The following is a 22,214-nucleotide window of genomic DNA, read 5'->3' on the forward strand; positions in this document are numbered from 1 at the left end:
CACAGGCATGACCCTGAACATGAGCTGGCACAATGCGTCAGCCCCGAGCAACTTAAGTGGCAGATCGGGAATTACTCAGCCAAGGCTCAGTTATTTAATGTTGCTTTTTTAGAGAGAGCACAAACATGGAAGCAATTTGTGCCATGTTGGTCAATGTATGTGTTTTACAAATCAGCTGTCAAAAGTTTTATGTATCGCTCTGCAGTGGATAACAGACAGCACACATGGTAACCACTGAATATATAATACAAACAATGTGCAAATTTCCCATTTTGTCTGATATGTCATGCAGTCTATTCACTGTAAGAGTTTTGAAGTGGAAATAAGAGGAGAAAAATTGAAACAGTGAGGGGAGGAAACTGATGGAGCAAAGTTTATAGATGACTGCTTTAACATTCGTAGAAGGACTGCAGAATTTCATAGTAGGATGATTTCCCTCTGCCTTGGGCCTCCCATTTAGATATTCTAAGATGACACTGGCTGCATGGTCATGAATATTTGAGAACATGCACAGGGCTGAGAAAACGATAAGAGGGAGTGGAGGTGTGAGGAGGAGTATGACGGGTTAGATATCTCTCAGGTGTAAGTGATCCCCCCCCTCAAGCTGCAGTTGTCAAAGAATGACAGGCTAGCCTTACTTTGTCACTGATGTCTCACCTGCATCTGCACTTTGAATGGCTCGCAGCGGCGATAAATTTGCTTTCACTCTCACATCACTGAATCATGAAATATTCACTGTTGCTGAAAAGAGCTATATGTCATGGAGATCACATAATTTAAAGGAATTTCATCAAATGTTCACGATATCTTTAAGTATAAGAACTTAAACAAAGCTGACTAAAAGCATATCTAATTTGCCTTCTCCTGTTTTGAACATTGTTTAAATTAGAGATGAGAGGAATCCATCTCTAGCTGTCATGGTACAAAGCACAAAATGATAATTACATCGGGAACTCAGACTCGAGAAGAGCACATTGATTCCAGTAAGTTTTAAGTATAAAACAGCTTTTACCTGTATTGAAATTGGAGTGAAAGATGTGGTCAGACAAACCATTTAGGGCTCTTGGATATAAATCTCAGGAGCTAGTTATTATCTTCAAAGTTGATCAAAAATCAGAGAAAGGCTCATCTGAGAAGGGTAGGACTCAAAAAGCCTTGAGTTAAGAGCATATGAAAGGCACAAATAAGATTATTTGTGTGTGCTGGGTACATCACATTTGTGCTCTCTTACCTCTGTGAAGAGGCTTGAAGACACAGTGCTAATGACAAACCTGTGGTGTGTTGTCAGTGCAAACCTATTACTGGGTGTTCTTGTGGTATAAAGGAATAGGACAGCTGCTTCTGGAAGAGCTCTTCTCTCTAATCACAGTCTCATTTATCCTGCCTTTGCTCTCTGCAATGTGGATTGGACGTCTAATGCAGTTTTCAGTTTGCATTCCTATTACTGGTCATGGTGAAGAATTTTGATTGGCTCCTGTGATGTGCACCATAGTGTGACAAACAAAAGACCTCGTCTGAATGAAACGGGAAAAATCAAGCATGCCCACTCATTTCCATAAAGCTGCCATAAAATGTATTCAATCAAATAAAACACAAGCAGAGAGGGTTTTACTGTGTCACTGTAATGGTCATTTTATCCTCTGGCTGCCACAGGCTGCCTGATGAACACACATACACACACTTTCCACTAAAGGGATAGAGCAAGATATCTTTGACTCAGAGGGCAATGGAGAAAGGACTAATCAAAGTTCTATCTCATACTGGTTACCTTTTTGCCACATACACATGCTAAGAAAATTGGATCGAGGTTGTATGAGCGGTATCCTCAAATCTTGGGTAGGATGAAGTATTGCTGGATTTTTCTTTCAGTGGGTCCAATCCGTGAACATTTCATGCCAGTTTAAATATGATTTCTAAACATTTTTCATGTAGGAAAATCATTTCCTGTTAAATGTGCACGCTTGGAATCAAATTGCGACATACCTCTATTCTCATTATTGTTACTTCTTTCAGATGCATTGTTTTATGCTGTGATAACTTGACAGCCTTGCATATATATTTAGATCTATAAAAATGCACAGCCTGTCCGGAAAAAAAACTACACTAATATTTCGATTGACCTCTTTTACCTTTGATTACGGCTTCTCTTCTTACCCTGATGCTCCCATCACTCTGGAACAGGGTAAATCTGGACTCATCAGACCACATGACCTTCTTCCACTGAACAGTCCATAACCCAGTTTTAGTAGTTTCATCAATCTCCTTAGATGTTTTATTTGCTTGACTCATGCCAATAATTCAACCCTTCTGAAACAGATTAACATCTTTTCCATGACCACGGGACTTCAGACATGATTAGTTAAGAAATATGAAGCTCCTGCATCAGTTAAGGTTAAATAACTTGTTGACAGCTGAAACATAATCATCAATGCAGTAATTATCCAATGGGAGACCTTTACCTATTTGCTGAGTGAAATCCAGGTGATGCACTCACCTGGATACACTTTTGTTTTTTTTTTTGGATTGTAAGTGTAGATAATTCTACACTGCCTGGCCAAAAAAACTAAAAGTCACCACCTGGATTTCACTAAGTATATACTTAGGAATCTTCTATTGGAATTACTGCAGTGATTAATATATTTCTGTCCATGACGTCCAGACTTTGATCCTATTGAGAATCTTTGGGATGTGCTGGAGAAGACTTTACGCAGCGGTTCAATCAGATCAATCAGAGATCTGGGCGAGAAATGAATGTACTCTGCATAGAAATAAATGTAGTGACACGGCAAAAGCTTATCCAAACAACACCACAGAGAATGTATGCTGTAATCAAAACATAAGGCAGCCCAAGAGGTTTTAGTGTGACTCTTAGCCAGGCAGTATACATACATTTATATATCTTAATATACAGTACCATGCTCCAATATTTGTTTTGATATTCTACATTTGCATGTAAATGTGGAAGTCACAGAAATAATTACCACAGCCTAAGTTGCTTTGAATCAGTTTAGTCTCTATTTCCCTGTGTAGTTACATTAATGACTTAGGGGCAGGAATTAGGAATTGCATGGCCTCACTCCAGTTGTTTGTACCCTGGAAGCAAACAAGCATACAGAGAGTCCAGATGGTGTGCGGCATAATACAGAAATTGAAGTTATTACACCCCCTGTTAATCTTGATAACCATCATACTTACCCAATGTATTGCAAATAAGCAGTGGTTTGTCAGTAAGTCTGCAAAGTTTAGCTTAAATTTTCTCTTAGCTTCGCCTGTTTTTTTATAAGCTTCACCTGCTTTGCTAGCATAATGAACAGCTACATTAATTGCAGTGTTAATCGTACTTCTATATTGTGGATAACAAAATATTTTGCCACTTTGCAATAATTAAGAACATATTGTGAACATATTCAGAATAGAAGAGTTTTTCTGTTCCAAAAAGTTGGAAAAATCCAATTTTACAGAAACTATCCAGTCTATATTATGTAAAATATTTAGTTTGATGTGTTAGATCAGTCAGTATTGCAAAAGTCAAACAATAATTTTGGCCTTACCAATTGTAGTGCAAGGATGAATTTGTTTTTGAAAGATTTCATTTTTTGCACACTGTACAAATAGAAGAATTACTTTTCTCTACTTCAGTTAGACAGGTTTGGTTTTGAGCTTTGTTGAGTTTGTTTAAGCACTTCACTTTTATGGTTTATACAGCTACTGTATCTGAGAATATGTTTGACACGTCACAATTTCCAGTTACATATTATTTTAAACACAAAAAACTACAATTACCTTAGTTCTGATGTAAACTGATCTGAAATTGCTTGGTACACAATGGTTGCGTCTTTCAGTCACTGTGATATACGTAACGCTGCCCTGTTGAGATACTTGCACATTCTTATATTCTGTTGTCTACCTGATTTAAGGTTTGACTGGCAGATATTAGCCACATCTCAGGGGGCAGTTTGAGCAGCCACTGTTCCATGGTGAATTGTCGCTCTAATTATAAACTGCTGAAGTATGGAGAATCCTGGCCTCAGTTAATCCTGAGCTGTCAATAATCATGATGTGTAAAAGGCGGTGACTTGACATGTTTTTGGCATAGCCAGTTGCTTTTAGCTGGATGAGTGTCAATGTGGTGGGAATTTTCTGTAAGTGCACAAGTTTACTGCCAGAAAGAGAGAGGGGAGAGAGAAATAGAGGCAGACAGGGAAACGGAGCAGACAGTGAGAGTAGAGGACATGCGCACACACACACACACACACACACTCACACAGAAACTCCCAAACACACTTTTAAAAGAACCAATCTCAGAGATATCCAAGAAAGGTCCTGGTAGTGATTGGGTGGACAGCTGGGCAGTGATAACCTACGAGAGTAACAGTCCTCAGATAAGAACTGTCTCTTGTCTGACGGCCACTTTGCTTCCTTCACCATCATTGTGGCAATGTCAGCCAATGTCACAAGTGCTGAAAAGTACTGCTGTTCAAGCTGGCAATACTAAAATTAGTCAGAGTAGTGACCTCTCTCTCTCCCTCACTGTGTATCCCAGTCTTGCTTACTCACTTGTTAGCAGTCTTGCTGAACAGAAAAATTGAAGCTGGTACTGTTACTTTGTCTATGAGCATTATAAAATGAATCCACTCAGCTTTGGTATTCATTTATTTGGTATTAAGTATTTCAGAAACACTGAATACAGAACAGTGCCCTCTGCCTTATTAAATTAGCTGTAAATTAGTTCATGTTTAGATTTTTTTGTGTAGTTATAGCCTTCATTATTGCCTCATTGTCCTTTTTAATATTGTCAAAACAATATTATACATGTAATTTACTGTAATGTTAATATTTATTGCCCTACTCATATTTTTGAGCCTTATTTATTTATTGTCGTCACTGAAAGCATTTTTTTTAGAGTGCTTTTACACCTACTACAACCTGCAGTAATATAATTATTTTCTGGACGTTTGTGACAGCATACTTTACATTTAACATATGTTTTAGAGCATATTTCAACTAGAAATATTACAAAACAAAGTTACATTTATGTATCTTTGATTAACCATTCAGATTGACTTTCTTTTTACTGTCTTGGTCAGTCAGCACAAATTGTACTGCCAACACTGCAATGAATCGATGACCAACTCTACCCTCTGGGCCACAGCTGCTCACCTAAGTCTGATAGTCTCATCTGTTGGCCACTGAAAAGCTCCATTTGTGTATTTGGGGTTTAAGGGTTGTGACCAGGGGCACAGCAGAGTTGAAAACGGGCTCTGGGATCAAACCAGTGACCTTCAGAGACAACATAGGGAAAACAAAATATAGCATGTCAAACAGAGCTGGTTGAGTTCCCTGCTCTTTTAGTCAGTCAAAAATAAAAAAAATCAGTTGTGAGCAGAGGTGTGTATGCTGCCAGCCACCACAGAGATGAGTAGCTTTGTTGCCTCATGGATGGGGATAAATCATACGTTTGTCACTTGGGTGTGAAAAACTCAGCTTTCAGCGAACAGCTATGCTATGTAGTAGTGGTGTCGTTTTCACCAGAGGAAAATCCGTCAGTTCAATTGATTATGATATAATAAGCTGGACACAGAAGTTCAACTTTTGCTCCTCCCACATTCTGCCCATTCCAGCTGGTTATGCATTATGTTCATTTATGTAGATTTAATTTTACATTCCACTCCGGCTGGCAACAAAGAGTGCATTTGATGGATTACATAGTTACACTTATGTGGACTTTATCTTGCCTCTCCAAACTGGTGAAGAGCCTCTTTTATCTGCCTTCATCAGACATCAGAGTGTCTTTAGAAATCCTCTTTTCATAAATTCTCTTTAATTTTTAACGTATTTTCCTAAGTAAAAACTTTGCTGCTCTTGCAGCCTTGCTAATTATTCACTTGATTACTCAGCCTCTTATTTTGTTTTTAACACTGCTCTCATTACTGTCACCAATGACCTCAGCATTTCATGCCCCATTACAAGTAAGAATGAGAAGATAAAACATGACGCAAAAAAGGAGAGAGCAACCTGTTTTGCTTTGTATAATAATTGGTTAAACTGTGACTTTGGCAGAAATAAAACACCTCTGAAAGAAAATTTTGAGTGCTTGAGCTACATTAGAGGAACTGGAAAGTGTTGATTAATTAAGAATTAGTAACATGGAAGAAGTATGAATATGAATATACTATTAGAAGGCTAAAGACTGTCTTGTTTGTAGACACAACCTACACATCAAGATCATCATTAAATAAAACGTGGCAGCTTTTTAATATTATAGATTCAGAATAGATACTCTGTGGCAAGTGTCCAAAACCTGAATGAGATTTGCCTTTCATAAGACTGATAAATCTGACATAGTAATGAATGAAAGTGCTTCTTAAATGTGAAGTATTGTACAGCTAGGGCAAGATTGGCTCCAAAACCTGAAAGCACTGCTCTGTCTGAATTTTCTTATTAAAAAGTTAATCCTTTAGCATACTTTAGCATACAATACTTGTAAGTGTTGGAGCCTGACAAATGACAATTGAGGGGGGAATAAACGGTCCCTGACCCTGGAGTATAGAGAGTTTAAACACAGTAAATCATTTTTATTGACAAGTGAGCACTCATTCTGCCATGTCTCACATGGCATCTGAAGAGCCCCGTGGACAGGCAGTTAGCAGCAACATGTCACACTGGAGCGATGTGTTAGAAAACATTTAGGCTCTTTCTAAAGCCGGAGCCTCTCAAGTGCTTTCTCGCTGTAATAATATCAGTTTCTTTGGCTGACAGTACTTGAATCCCATGTTTACTGTATTTAGGAAGGCACCAGATAATTACTTTGTTTTCTCACATAGTGTGGCATGCACTTCAATAAAGTGACTAATTCTGCCAATGAATATTTACAATTGTTGGAAATTAAGTGCACTCGGGGTTTTGTTGTGAGGGTTTATGCAGTCATTTGTGAAAATAGTTGTTGGAATAGTGCATGCTCATTAAAAGCAACCAACTAAATCTAAGCAGAGAAGCTAATTGCTTATAAAAACTGCTGAGCAGATGTCTGCTTCTGTTGCCATGAGGAGACGCCCTTTGTTTCCAGGGCAAAGCCACAAGTTAACATGAGTGACGATCTGTTTACACACAAGTGTTACAAGGAGCCCTTAGTGAAGATAGTGAGATCAGTGCTGCTGTATTTTTACTAATATTTAGAGGAGACTATACAAGTAAAAGAACAGTATTAACAGGTAATAATACAAATAATTAGGTGGGTATTATGTACAAATTGTACTTAGTCTGTGTGACTCGCATATGTACACAAATATGTAAACAACAAAGACAGAATAAAAATGACCTAATGTTATTGTGAATATGTGTGCAAAGGTATATATCAAAACATAAAAGCGTTGTTAGTAAGATAAGATAAAACTTTATTGAAATTGATGTCACAGCAGCAGAGTCAAACTGACAAGTTGAAATTAAACGAATTAATCTAGAATAAATCTAAAATATAAGGGAAAGAAAAAAGACAGAGTAGATCAAATAGCGTAATAATAATAGACAATTAGGGAGTTGAGCTGCAGCAGATAACAAAATCTGTGGGAAGCAACAACGGACAGGTGCCTTCAAGTTGAGAAATTAAGCAGATCAGTGTGAGTTTATCCAGGTTACTTGAGTTTGATGGAAGCAGTGGAGACTGAGAAGTCAGATCTCAGTAAGGCCGTGTTTGTCTGTTAACCAGTGCTGGATTTCTTCAGCCACTTCCGGTCTGATCTGCGATCAGCGCAAATGACTCCTGATGATTGATACCACTCTCACTCAGTACAATATAAAGCTGTAAACCTGCTAGTGAGCTATTCATAAATAACAGAAACAACTGGGAAACCACATGGCTCTGTTGAAAGGTTACAAAATCCTAGCAGCACCTCTAAATCACATTAACATTTTATCTTTAGTTTGTTTATCCAGTACAACCAAACCAAACCAAAGTTTTCCTCATAACATGTATAAGATATTTAACCTTTTTTTTGAAGGGCAATTCCTTAAAGGCAGCTACACAGACTAAAAATGGGCTTTCTGAGAACAAATACACAAAGGGCTTTTCTTTTTCTGAAGCCCGTTGGACAAAAAGGGTTATGGACATGCAATATACAATTGCTGTCTCATCTACCACTGCACTGTATCTCCATCCAGCTGACCTGCATAGAAATGGAACATGGAAAATTGCCCTATCAAGTACCAGGTAACCACTAGATGGAAGTGCTCCTTTCCCAGAAACCTCCCCCAGACATTCCCTGTATACAGTAATCCTATTTCAATCTCCTCAAGGTGGGATTTTTTTTAGGGTACATTTAAAAATATGTTGCCATAGTGCTGCATGTAAATGCAGCAGCCTCTCTCTGTCCAAATATTTTAGTGCTTTAGTTTGTTACTAATATATATATATATATATTAGTAACAATATATATATATATATATATATATATATATATATATATATATATATATATATATATATATATATATATATATATATATATATATATATATAACGCATCTTTTAGTGGTAAAACTCAGCTACAGCAGACCGGATCTGGAGATTGTATGTTGGTCTCCCCGGTGTGAAATGAATACCTGCTGTGTTTTCACTGAAATGTGCCTACTCAGCAGTATTCCTGAAATCGCCATCGAACTGGACGTGCTAATGAGCAGACAGTTGTTCAGTAAGACATGTGGCAGCGGACTCAGCAAGGAGTACCGCATGATTGTTGTGTCCAAATATTATACTCAGCTGATGGATTTTACAGTGCAGTCGTAGCAGTCCCTGCTCCCTGAGAGCTACAAAGACTGAGACACTGCAAAATCTGCACACCAGCAGTTTTAGTCCCCACTTCTTTTACCTATGTATTGTTTTCAACTTGTCCTTAATGTCTGCTCTATGTTGCACAAGGTTCTGTGTTAAATACCATTATATGAGTGAAAATGACATTAAACTGGAACCTGTCCGGATCATTTTTATTATGTATTATTCATTTGAGAATTTAATCTGACCACTCCTCCACCAGTCAGCCTAAAGTGTCTCCTAAGCCTCTCTCACCTCTTTACCCATCGTATTGGTGATTGTTAGTGTCACTTACACAAGCAGATTATCAAACTAATAAATTACTCTGTCACAGGCGAACTAGATGCATGGCTGACAGTAATTTTTATTTTCCAGAAAAAGTAGCTTGGTGTAAGTTAGTGTAAGTTTTTCTTTTTCTGAGAAGGAGGTAGAGGGAAAGAGAGAAAAACTGCCTGAGAAAATCCCCTTTCTGCCTGGCTTCCCGTGGGTTTTTGCAATGTAATGGTTTCCTTTGAGATACAGTGGTGGAAAGTGCTGATGCTTGTTGGCACACTCTGTGTGTGCGTGCGCGCGTGTGTGTGTGTGCGTGTGCATGTGTGTAAAAGCTATTTTCCATGGCTAAGTGAGCCACTGATGATCTTGCCAGCCAGGCCAGGATCTTGTGCATTGTGCTACTTTTTGTTTGTCTGCACATGCACCGATCAGCCATTAGCACCACCAGGTGCTGGTAATGTTGTGGCTGATCGCTGTATATGCACACGACTCTTACAGCATTTGTAATTGAGTGTGTGGCTCGTCATGCTGTGTGGGTGCAATTGAAGCTACAGTTGGTCCATTGAGATAGATGTGATATAGTATTTACAGCAAGCACAATGATTCATAACTTCTGCTTTGTGACCTGGTGTTCCTAGTACAAACTATGCATAAGCTGTTGTGAAATTCTGATGGTACGATAACGTTATCATATGGTTTCACAGTTATATGGTTAACTGTGCTGTTAAAATGTGTGTGCCTCAGTTATATATGTCTCACTTAATTATATATAAATGTAAACAATGGATCTAATTGATATTATGCAAAAACACATGTACTACTGCTACTTTGTGTGTGTGTTATACTACTAAAGTACTCATTTCACAGATATTTAGTACTTTTCTCTCCTCTGTGAATGATATAGGGAAACTAGTTGATGACGTTTGAATGTCACTTGTTATCTGTCTCTGATGCAAGCCTAGAGTATTTATTCGACCAATGCTAGACACGCTAACTATTGTAGTTATTTATTTCAAAACACCTTAAATTTTATAAGGAGGGTCGTGCTCCTGTAGATATGTAATCATATTTTAAAAATTGCCTCTACTTTGTTTTTGTTTTTTGTTTTGCTTTTTTGCACTCAAAAAAAGATGTACCGACGCCTTGAAACTGGAAACTGGCCCATGCTTAGAGCAAACACTAGGATTTCACCTTTACAAAAGTCTTCCTTCTAAGTCTGTGGAAGGAGGTAATGGCGTTTTGCTTTTCTCCTCCTCCCCTCACCCAGGAGGACTGAAAAGTAAATGAGTGTTGGGCAGGGGGGTTCTTGTTGCTGCTTTGTTCTGTTCTGTTAACATGGAATTATATGATAATCATAAAACAGCCAACATAGTTTCCCCTCTGCACACCCATGGAGGGTGGGAAGTCATTAACTATCTCAAAGAGGCATTTTCCCTCCCCAGGAAATACAAATATATTTGTTTTGATCTTATCTCTCTTATTTTTAAAGAATCTTATGCACTATTCATGAGTGTACACAGAAAATGCAGGTTCTCAATCTTTTCATCTATCTCACTGCCACCAAGGACAATTCTACTTTCACATAAGCAGTATATATTTAGTTCAGAAAGCTTCTTTTGTGACTGTTGTTCCACATCAACTGGTTCATGTGTGATTTAGGCAACTAATATTGTGATGGTGTGCTGAGAAACAAAAACAGCTAGCAGCTGTTGCATTCTCCCACTCTTTCCTGCATCTTGTTGTTTGCTAAGTCAAGGTGGTTTGAGCCCTTTGACATCAGCTTATATATGGTCTTAGCTTTGGGACAACTTGTGAAACTCCTACACGGTAAGTGTGCGGTCTGAGCTTTTAAGCTACACTTCTCTACTTCTCTACTGCTCACCTCCTGCACCACAAGTGACACATGCACACAAAAAACACTTTCACATGTTAGTGTACTTTTCTAGAAAGTTGAAGCCATCTTATACTCAAGTTCAGATACATAGTACAGAGAAAACAGATCACGTCTCTCTCATTATCTTTTTGTTATATATTATTTATCTATAGCAAAGATGGAGACTAGTATGAAAGCTCTCCAAATCTATTAGACAAACAGAACAGGAAGCCCACCCAAACAAAGCTCTGACTCCCATCTGTTCCAACTTGAAATGTATTGCAACAAAATTCACAAAATCTTTGATTTCTACACACTGAGGGATAAATACTCCCAGGTACACTGTGTGTATCGTTGCCTCGGGGTAGAGCTCATTGTCTTCCGATATATATGTTCAATGAGGATGCAGTGCACTCTGTATTTGACTGTACAGTGAAATCATTGAAGAGCAGCCTCTCTAGATCTTAACGGGGCATCAATCCCTGTCTGTCTGCCTGTCTAGGCTGTTAACCACCTCTGGGCTGCATCATTGATCTTCGTAATTGTCTCCCACTCTTCAAAGGGAGCTGAGAGTTGGTTTGATCCGAGCTGTTTACTTTCACAGCCCCTATAGCCCTGCTCTCTAAAGAAGAGAGCTATCAACTACTTCAGGCATGAGCTAGCATATTATAGTACTATTACTGTGCTTGTGTGTATAAGAAAGAAAACAAGGTAGAGAAGAGGGATCCAGCCTGTATCTTTATAGGCCCCAGGGTGAGTTAGCAGCTTTTTGCTCTTACATAAGGGCAGAAAATCGCAACCTGCACATTCCACGGGTATGTAAAGAAATTTCTACAGAGTCTTATGTTGTTTCTCAGCTTTGCACAAAATTACAGGCTCCATTCACATACTGTTTATCTGAGAACTGTTCTCTTGATACCAGACACTCAAAGCTTCATGGTAATTCTACAACCAAAATAGCAGAGGTGATGTGACAAACAGGATGTAGAGCTTTGCAACATGTTTTGTTGGTGATAAAATGATAAAAGTGCATCCTTTCTCCACTCTGCATGCAATTTTTCTTTTCGCTGCAGTGTCAGAAAAGGGGAAGTTCTTAACCACAGCCCCAGCCAAGTTAAGCTGATAGCAGCTTGCAATAAGTAGCTGATAATAAACACGTGCCTTTTCTTAGTGTGACCAAGTTAATGTGCCTCATCTGGTGAAAGAGAGAAAAGGGGCTTGTTTTAAAATGCAACTCTATCAGAACATGTTCAAGTTTGCTGTGCTCTAAGTTAAATATAGCACTAAAGTCAATAGACGGAGTTTGAATGGGGCTGTACAATCTTTGGGCCGACTACCAAGTCATGTTTACAGACTGAGAGTGAAGGAAGCCTTGATTTTTATCACCTAGTCTGCAGTGGGGTTAGCTATTAAAGTTTATGGACCAAAGCCGAGAGTGAGGGGGCGCACATCGGCGGCGTGCTTCCAGTGTACTAAGAGCAGACTGAACTTGCCACAATTTGAGTTTCTTTTCTTTTCTTCTACCTGGAGCTTTAGTCTGTCATACATACATAGACAAGGATGTGGGAATCGGATTTTCTAATTAATGTTACTTAAGCACATCCTTATAATTTCTGGAGCACTGTGTAGTACTTAGAGGCTTCTGTCAGAAAAGCTGGGTTGCCTGATGGTTGACCAGGCTGCAAAGGAGCATAGCTAAAATGTAATTAAGTAAGCAAGATCATGGATAGAGGGAGGGACGTGTGTGAAAACTAAAAGTGCTAAGAAGGCTTCTTGTTTGCGGGCAAGCTTTGACAAGCTCAAGAATGCACGAGTAGGCTTGAGCACTCACTGTATTTTCTTCTTTCGTCTGTGACAGAGAATCACAGATCCTGTAGAAATTTCAGTTGTTTTGTAAGAAAAGGGGATATTAACGTCTATGCTGCTCTGCTCATACACCGCTCCATAGATTTCTCTGTACCTACAGTCGCTGCGATAGAAGGAGTCCTAAAAGAAGTGTCATCTGGAGGTTTTCGCTGTCTCTCAAAAGACGGCTTTCAGTGAGTATTTACCTTTCAAGCTGAAAATGTCCAGCCTCCTTTGAGAAATCAATAAGTCTCTGAATCAGGTGCAAAAATATTTTTCTGGTTTCTACAACTTCAGCACAGAAAGTGTGTCACTTTAAATGTTTTAGAGAAGCAAGAGATATTACATCACAGACAGTTTTTCTGTTTTCACTAAACCCCTTCGGCTTCATCCATCTATTCTTTCTTTTACCTCCTTCAGTTCACAGTTTCAATAATGTGTAATTTTATCTGGGGTAGCACACAAGAGTTGTGACATTAACTAACTGAAAAGCAAATTTTCACAGCCCAAAGAAAATATCCTGTTCTAGCTAACTGCACATACACAATGGAAACAACAGCACACTGGAAAACCTGGTACATTCATTTAGTTGATAATCTCCCACCATCCAAAATATGGAGACTTGATATTCAGTGCAGCACTATCAAAGATGGCATAATAGGCTGGGATAATGATTGAGTTTGTTTGTCACTGTAGCCAATATTTCAGCACAGTGAGCCGTGTTCCTCAAACAGCTGGCTAATTACACTACCAAATACATTTAGTATTGACATAACTGCACCAATTTAGCTCCAGTTTTGACATCACTCACACATTGAAATGTTTATTCTGTTGTTAATCATAATGCACAGTAAAATATTTTTTCTTGTTGCTTCTTATACTTTATAATATACTTTAGATATGAGCCCCTCAGTGTGTTCTTATGGTAAATTACACTTGTCTGACTGCATAGTGAGATAAGAATTATCACAAAATTATGTGAGAACTGATGTTAACTCATGGAAAGCTACGCCAATTAAGAGCCCACTTCTATGATTTTACACTCAATAATCTGAGTACAGTTGAAAAAGATTAAAGTTTAGCTTTCTTTTTATCAAAACTAGACCCAGGAGGCATTCATCTCTCTTGTCTCATTTCCATGTTTACACTACACGACACACTTTGTTTTACAGCAAACGAATTTAATGCTTTTGATACATTTCAAAGGTAATTCATAAAGCAGACAGAAATGGTACAAGCGATTAACAACACGGAATTATAAAACACACTAAAGGAACACATCAGAGTATTTTGAATCTAAGTACAAATCAGTATTACATGGCCTCACAATGCTTAGAGTGCACATGCTGCCTTAGGGCACACGTGAGTAATACAACAAGAAGCACGGCAAATGTGGAGCCTGCCACGCTTTCCTTGCACAGGACAGAACAATTAAACCATAAAAAGTGCCTAAACAACTAATTATATCCACCAGACAACTTTGTCAAAACTAAGTTAAACCTGCCGTACAAGAAACGTGAGTCAGCCTTGATTACAAGATGATCCTCTTTTGGAGGAGGGTTTGAAATACTTTAGCTGGGAAAGTTGTTATTTCAAGAAGATGATCCTTCACAACCTTAAAATAATTTCTTTTGTCAAAATAATTAATGTAATGCTTCCATTAAGACATGGGGGTCAAATAATTGCTCAACAGCCTTGTAACACTAATGCTACAAACAACTGATGATTCGAAATTGTCCATCAAAAAAAAAAAAAAGATTCACCAACTGGATTTAACTAAGCAAATAGGTAAGAGCCTCTCATTGGGCGCATTACTGCTTGGTGATTATTTATCCACTGCCAACAATTTATTCAAACCTAACTGATGCAGTGAGCTTCTCATTTCTCAAATTACCATGTTGAAAGACACATTCTGTGGTCATGTAGAAGATGTTAATCTGTTTCAGATAGGAATAAAATTGTCAATGATCACGATTGTCAATCATTTAAATATTTCGTGAAATCAAATCATAGAAAAACAGCAGTAGAACTCATGTTTAATAGTGAAAGTAAGAGCATTTCTGCATGCACAGTGAGAAGGGAACTCAAGGGATTGGGATTAAACAGCTGTGTAGCCTTAAGAAAACCACTCAGTGAGGCTTCAGTTTGCTAAGAAACATAATGATTAAGTGTGGTCTGATGAGTTCAGATTTACCCTGTTCCAGAGTGATGGATGCAAGAAGAGAGGCGGGTGATGCACCCATCTTGTCTAGTACCTATCATACAAGCCTGTGGGGGCAGCGCTATGATCTGGGGTTGCTGCAGTTGATCAGGTCTAAGTTCAGCATTATTATAGTAATAATACTAATAATAATGTATACTTTATTGATCCCCTTGGGGAAATTCAGTTGGACAGCTGCCAGACTGTGTCAGCAATGTGATACTACCTCCAATATTTAAAAGATAATTCTCAGAAACATGTACAGTTATATTCATGCCATTATGGAATTTTTCTTTGTATTTTCTTTGGCTGTTCTTTTCTCAAGAAAGGGACAGTATCACTAGAGCTTGGTTGTCCCTTTCATTTAAGATCTCTTGGCACTGCAATGAAGAAATAGATAGGATATGGAGGGCAAAGGGAGTGAGCCGAGGTCTGTCAGCAGACTTCTTTTTTCGTTGTTTTTAACAGATCAAAAGCAGAGGATTGAGGTTAAGGTAGAGAACCATGAAAAGAATACGTCAGGGAGAATACAAGGACAAAGTCGAGGGTAGACAGCTAAGAATGAGAACATCAGCTCACCCGGGGAAACACTACCGCCTGCTTTTGTCTGTGCTTGTCTGGGTTTGAGGGTGACTGGTCGTCCAAGATCCCTCCTTGCCATCAGTAGGAGCTTTTCAGCTGTCAGAGGCCATTTGCTCTATGATCTTTACATGGACTACCACGCTGCCTGCAGATTCATGCAAAGCCCATGAATAATGTGTGCGTGCATGTGGCTCTGTGATAGTGTTCAGCCAGCTGTGAGTGGTGTTTAAAAAATACTACAAAGTAGGAATTAAGGAGTACTTAGTCTTTCCATTATCAGCCCGGCGCCTCAAACCTTTTTACTGCTGTAGGTAGCTTGTTCCTACAGTGTTGAATGTAAGAGCAATGCCGGCCAGTCTTGGTATGCTTTTCAGGAACTCACAGTTTGAATGCTCTAAAATATGTCAAACATTTTTGATTCTTAAAGTACTGTAAGACATTACAAATGTCAATTTTCAATGTGCTTGATTCAGATTTTGAACAAGCTTTGGTCTAGAACCTTCTCTATTAATATTGCTAGTCAACAGCCTTTCTGGCTGTGTGAGATTCAAACGTTGTGGTGTTCGCAGAAATGCAGGAGTGTCGCCTGTACAGCACAGATACACATACTGCACATACTGTTGCATTATCGAATCAGTTATCTTCTGATAGGTTTGAGGTCATGCAGTATCAGTCTCTGGCTTCCAGGCTATCAGTAATGGTAATTAAACTTTTAACCCAGTGTTTCCACCTACTACCCTTAATCCCACGCTGCGCCTCTCTTATTAAAAAGGTTAAATTTGTATGTAACCGTTTGTGCGTGCTTACAAATGTTAAGTGTTCGGTGTGCGCATGCGTGTGTGCTTAAGTGTTTGTGTTCGTGTCTCATTGTGTTTGCATGTGTACCTGCTCAGGGTGATAAGGGCCAGTGTAGAGCGTGTCCTTTGTTCTGCCAGAATTACTCACCCCCTGTGTCAGCAGGGGTAAATTAAACCCTCCTTAATCCAAGGTTCGAGCCCAGATAGGTAAAACCTGCGTTTGGTGTCACTTGTGTTGCTGTGTGGGTTTGTTTGTCATCGTCTGGGTGTCTCAAAATGGACTGCTGCCCCCCCCCCCCCTCTCTGAGACAGCTGCACGTGTTGGTAAATATGAGTTTAGTGTTTCAACAAGCCTCTTATGTGATCTTCAAGTATGTCAGTGTGTATTAATCAATGCTGTATGCAAACACACACTCCTACACATACACTTTGCACCATGTTAATTCAAGTAGCCATAAGAAGTGTTTCTTTTCCTGTTGGCCATCTGAGTCACAGGCTGCAACTGACTTGTGACACACAACTCTGTCTCTTCCCCTTCTCTCTCTTTATTCCTTTATAGCTCTCCCCCCTTTTCTGTGTTGCTGTCTTGCTTCTACCCATTAATTGCCTGTCTTCCTTCCTTTCTGTCTCTTCCTCTTCTATGTTGTTCGGCTGTCCTCCTCCTTCTTCCCCCTCTCTGGCTCGCCTGCTTGCATTTGTCGACTCCCTCCCTCTCTCCCCTCTCCTCCCCTTCCTTCTTGTGTCTCCCTCCTCTTTCTCTCTCTCTCTCTCTCTTTCTCTCTGTGCTCTTGCTTACTGTTAAGCCAGCCACAGCAGCAACAGCGATAGTGCCAGTAGCTCACTCTAGCCAGTTCTCAGTCACAGCAGAGGCTGCAGTGTGTGTGTGTGTGTGTGTGTGTCTAAATGTGTGGAGTGTGTTTCATTTGTTTGTCTGTTTATAATGTATGGATCAGCAGTGTGCCTGCTGCTCTCTGAAGAGCGAATATAGCGCATACATGGAGTTACTCTGAGGACTGGAGGAAGATATGTAGGAGGACCATCCCGAAGCTCATTAAGAGGAAGAAGGAAGACATAACATCTCATTTGTGTCTCTCTTTCTGTCACCCTCTTTTTTCACTGTCTCACTCGCTTGCTGCTGGTGGGATTGTGTGCAAAAAAAAAACCCAAAACAAAACTGTAAGTGGACTTCCGTTTGTGCGTGTGTTGTATGTTCACTGAGTGTCACTTTTAAGCTACTGTGGCCGTAATTTGTGCCTGAGTGCACACATTTGCATGTTCCTATAAATGGCATCTCATGGCAACTCTAATGACTTAATCAGGCCAATTTGTAAAGCCCTGTTTGTAGTGGAGGAGCAGAGTATTTGTGTGGACACTACTGAACTCTCTGGTATAAATCTGTACATATTCATTCATTGCCAGATGCGTATTATTGAAGGAGTGCCAACACTGTCACTGCTGCCATTTATATAAAATGTCATTTGTTGGCGTAGCATTTCAATGAATGTCCTCTCCTCCAGGTATTCTCTGCAGATTGTGTGTGTGAATGACACACAGACGGGAAGAGAAGGAATGATTGAGAGAAAGCTAGCGTGTGTTTAGCATGTGTTTATGTGTGTGTGCGTCACTTTGTCACCCAGGGCGTGGAGAAAATCAATAGATCTACAGCGTGAGTTGGGCCATTTACCTCTGCCAAGTGATGGGCAGTCGCTGTGGCCTTCAAAGGTCCACAGAAACATTGCTTGAGACTGCCTGCAATGTCAATGACATGTTCAACATGTCAGCTGTGTGTGCTTCTGCACAAGTGTCTTTCATTTTTCGTCCATGATTGATCTTTTTATTTTTTGAGAGCACTTTGGTGTTTGGGTTAAGCGAGAGCGTTTGTCTCGGAGCTTGTGTAAAAACATCATGCCGCAAGCAACTGTCACTTTTTTTGAAAACTAGTGAAGGAGATCATAGATCAAAAGTTTCTCTTGTAGCTCACAATGGGAATGGCCAATGCAACCAGTCAAGGGAGTAAGCAAGAGCAGGCGGAAAGATAGATAGAAATAAGAGAGAGCCCGAGCATGTGAGAAGGGAACACAGCGAAACCATCATAATCAATCCTCCGTGATCCTGGAAGAGCATCATTTATCTTCCTTTCTCACTCCACTCCTCCTTTTGCCCCCATCTTTCTCTCATTTTCTGTAGTATAGCCACTTTGATCTTGCGTAACAAGACGGTCTCCAGAGCTTCATTACTTTTAAAGCCTTCATCGTAAGGGGCCATAAAAAGATGCTAAGGAATGGATTTCTAAGACCATTTACTAGGCTTCTGTACCAGCTTGCGAGTAATGGCTACATAGGGATATAATGGTATTCCACTGTGTGTAATGGCCTTCTGTGTCTTGTGCTCTGGCTTCTCAGGGCAAACTGGGATTGGTCATGATATGTCAGTGACAAGGAGTCTGTGCATATTAACTGTTGCCTACTGGGGATCCTGGCTCTGTTTAATTCATAAGGACACGGCATTGTGCTGCATAAACGCATAACCTAATATGATACTTGTTGTTGTGTGTTACAATATTATGTATTTTGCTTTTTTTAATTGTACTATTGACTGACCTTATGTTGTGGTCTCTGCACACACATGCGTCTCTGTTTGCCTTCTTGTGAGTGGGCAGGGCAAGAGAATGTGTTTGGGGCAGTGTTTTGCCGGAAGCGTATGGGATTTCATACGGGGTAGGAGGAAAATGCTCAGGGAGGAAATGATTGAGAGAAAAGGTCAGTAGGCAGGATGCCCTTTTTTCTATCTGATACAGGAAACTGCAGAGGAACCAAACAAAGGACAGAAAAAACTGTGCAGTGGTAGGAAAAAAGGCTCAAAAAAAGAACAGTTAGTATAACTGTAATGTAATTTTAATTAAACAAAAAAAGGCATAATAAAAATAATAATAATAATTCTTTGTCTGTCATGCGTGTGATGACTTTATAACAGCAAGTGTAACAGTCAGTGAGACCTTTGTTTTTGGGTGCCTACTCTCATCTGTCATGCGCACTTAACCACAGTTGCCTCATGATCCCAGGACAGTAACACTGTTACATAGTCTTTGTCATGCTGCTTTTTGCAGTATTTCATACAGAAATTCACTGACTTTGTTTCTCGTGATATCTCAATTTAGGTGGTTTGATGATATTGATCTTGGTCTTTTATACTTTCTCATTTAAAGTCTGTAAACTCCACAGTGTGGAATCTTGAACTGTGGCCCAGTGTGGCTGAATAAATGTGACTAATAGTTGAAGTTTGTTCATGTACATGTTAATTACATTGTGTTTTAGCTCATACGAGCCTGTGTCCTTGGTATGGGCCTAGCCCCTCACCTCCTGCAACACAAGCCAGCGTGTTGATTGTGTTACTCGCAGGTGTAGGACTTACCTATATGCATGTGGACGCGTGTGCCTGTGATGGAGCGTGTGTGTGTTTTCTATGAATGTGGATCATCTCTCTTCGTTATTGATGGGCTCGTCTCCTACCTCTATCTCCATGACCCAGTTCTGGTGTGCTGTAACCCCCCTTTCACATCATGCCTGCAGCAAACACATGTTGTCATAGCAGTAAGAAGAGAAGAGTCTCATGTCAACAAGATCACACATTTTTGCTTTTTTAGATCACAGAGCTCAAAGTGTTTTCTGACACTTACTTTTCTAATAACACTGTGATGGGATCAGATGAAGAAAAGAGTTGTTTAATGGTCTCTATTTATTTATTTTTTACTCTTATATTATTTGCCCCGTGTTAACCGTCTTTTTTTTTCCTCCTCTTTCACTTGTCCTACAGAGCAGTTTGCTGGGTAGTGCCACATTTTCCGTTGGTGATCTACTGAAGGCTAAAGATGAACGACTGACCTTGAGTCTCAGGTAAATGCATGTTTCTGTTAGACTTTTTCATCACTCTCTGTGTGTTCCTCCAGGCTAAATAGAATTCAGACTTTAGAGTCCAAAGATTACATCTCATGATACACCAACGTAAACATCAAAGGGAGATGAGCTGGGAAAAGAAACCTACCCACACAGACTTCAGGAATGTTCCAGGATTATTTGTTTCGTGGATGTTGTTGTGTTAGCGTTTGAGAAAACAGTACGCTATCTTTTTTATTTTTGCATAGAATAAGTTTGGGAATAGGTGTATTTTTTGAGAGGCAGATGGATGAAAGAAATGAAAAGCAACACCTGTGAAAATAACCTTTTATTTTCAAGGGCATTTTAGTCGAGACAAAAAACTAATTTTTTAGTTATTTCAAGTAATTGCGTGATAGTACCAAGCAACCAAGAAAGGAAAAAAACAGTTGATCTTTATTTTTCAGAAAATTAATGTATGGCACTAACTATAAGGATACAGGACTATAAGGATATAATCTGCAACAAAGAAGATGAGTTGTTCTCCTTTTGAAGGGCACATTGACTTGTCACAACCAACAGATAAGCTGTGTTCCTGAATGTGATTAATGGTGTGTGCTTCTTATGGAGTGCTTGACATGGTTGCTGAGAAGGACAATGCACTTGCACATATGAATGGCCACCATGGTTTGACAGGCTTGAAATGGTATTTTAGTTGTAGGTTTAGTTTTGCACACAGTAATAGAGGTAAGTTTGCGTCTGCTAATAGTTTCAGTGTGAGAGTAGGCTCTGACCTGTTATATAGTCTTGTAGTACGACTTCTATCCCAGTAGTGTATTTCTCTTTGCTGTGCCTAGTATGAGATGACTTCTGTTTGGACACAACAGTATAAATACATACTTGTGTTAATAGTATTTGTCGTAATAGTAAATTATAATAAGAATATTTCTGACTGTTTTCTCATGTGTCTAGAAGGCTGGATTATGGGCTGTCTTGGAAATGTGAATGCTCTTTCGTGTACATACTTGCTTTTTGTGTGTGTTTGAGTTTGTGTTGGTTCTTGGTTTGATCTTCATTTCCAAACCATGTTTGTGGCTAACGTTTTGATACAACCTGTGTCTCACAATGACTTTCTTTAGAAGATCTGCAGGAAGAATAAAATTAAATATGCATTGTGCCTTGTGGCACTTTGTATGATTCAATTTTCAGGATATTTCTCCTCCACCTGTAAACTGTTAAGATGAAATTGTCTCTGGCTCTCCTGTTTGTATTGTCAATCTGAATTTCCCCTTTCTTTCACACTCATAGTTGTATCTGAAATCTGAAAATATGCCCCTTTGGCAACCCTCTCTTCTATTCCCTTAGTTTTTGCTCTCTTTTGTTATGCTTTTCATTTCCTGTAGGTGATCCCAGGTCACTGGGTATAATTGTATCTTGCACGATTGACTATATGAGCTGCGGTGAGCCTAGAGATTACAAGCTCCCCTCTGTGGAATGGCACATTTGTGTATGTGCATGCACAGTTTTGTGCAGGTGCTGTTCTGGCTGTTGAACACAGAATTGGCCCCTGTAGTCACACTGGCACTGTGGTGTTTCTGGTTTATTTTGTTGTTTGGAGTTGTATTTGTTATTCCTGAGGATAACATAACTTTATCTCTCCTACCACAGTACTTTTTAATAAGAGAAAAAAATGCTTCCCACAGTATGCCAATGTTGCTGTTACTATTCTATAACTTTTCCATCTAAAGAATATGTATTAAATCCAACATGTTCAGCAGCATACGTACATCATGTGGGGTAAAAATTGTGGAATTGGACAGACTGTTATTATGGCCTCAGGAGCTATTACTAGTGTGGTGTTGGAGTTCGAATGTGTTACACTGACCATCACTGATGCATACATAACACGTACAGACACACAGAGGAAACCGTCTTCATTCGATATGCTGTTTGCTTGTTGATTCAT

The 22,214-nt window shown here is 39.3% G+C and overlaps 1 protein-coding gene across 6 annotated transcripts in view; it reads left to right on the plus strand.

Moving 5' to 3' along the window:
- Nucleotides 1-22,214, plus strand: part of inpp4b (inositol polyphosphate-4-phosphatase type II B) — a 124,981-nt gene that overhangs the window by 24,829 nt on the left and 77,938 nt on the right. For 4 of the 6 annotated variants that reach the window (XM_026359898.1, XM_026359897.1, XM_026359899.1 and 1 more), the window contains one exon: nucleotides 20,190-20,269. In XM_026359898.1, coding sequence (XP_026215683.1) covers nucleotides 20,190-20,269 — 80 coding nt within the window. Of the gene's footprint in view, nucleotides 1-12,757; nucleotides 12,992-17,184; nucleotides 17,553-20,189; nucleotides 20,270-22,214 lie in introns of those variants that run through there. The other 2 variants (XM_026359902.1, XM_026359901.1) reach the window with 2 other exon arrangements.

The sequence above is a fragment of the Anabas testudineus genome, chromosome 1 (assembly GCF_900324465.2).
Source record: "Anabas testudineus chromosome 1, fAnaTes1.2, whole genome shotgun sequence".
Classification (NCBI taxonomy): domain Eukaryota; kingdom Metazoa; phylum Chordata; class Actinopteri; order Anabantiformes; family Anabantidae; genus Anabas; species Anabas testudineus.